This window comes from Penaeus monodon, chromosome 33 (genome assembly GCF_015228065.2).
Source record: "Penaeus monodon isolate SGIC_2016 chromosome 33, NSTDA_Pmon_1, whole genome shotgun sequence".
Classification (NCBI taxonomy): domain Eukaryota; kingdom Metazoa; phylum Arthropoda; class Malacostraca; order Decapoda; family Penaeidae; genus Penaeus; species Penaeus monodon.
This window is the reverse complement of record NC_051418.1, coordinates 23,459,802-23,460,071: the sequence shown is the minus strand read 5'-3', so window position 1 is coordinate 23,460,071 and position 270 is coordinate 23,459,802. Positions and strand designations below refer to the sequence as shown.

The following is a 270-nucleotide window of genomic DNA, read 5'->3' as shown; positions in this document are numbered from 1 at the left end:
TGTCCTCATCCCTCCATTCTTATTACACTCATCATCATATCGCATATCATTCTCTTCTGCGATGTCAAAAACTAACCTCCTCATTTTCCTTTTTCATTCCATCTTTCCTCGCAAGTGAATGAGGACGCAGATGAGGTTCCTTACATCTACGTAGGAGGGTCGGACGAGGAAGACGAAGGGGTGTGGAGGTGGCACACGGGGCAGCTCATGCCCGTCGGCGCTCCCTTCTGGGGCTCCTCAAAAATGTCAGTTCCCTTCGAGGCCTCGCTT

The 270-nt window shown here is 50.7% G+C and overlaps 1 protein-coding gene across 1 annotated transcript in view; it reads left to right on the top strand.

Annotated features, from left to right (window-relative positions):
* LOC119594162 overlaps positions 1 to 270 on the top strand; it is an 11,585-nt gene that overhangs the window by 8,990 nt on the left and 2,325 nt on the right. Inside the window, exon 5 of the mRNA XM_037943233.1 lies at positions 116 to 245. Coding sequence (XP_037799161.1) covers positions 116 to 245 — 130 coding nt within the window. The remainder of the gene's footprint in view (positions 1 to 115; positions 246 to 270) is intronic.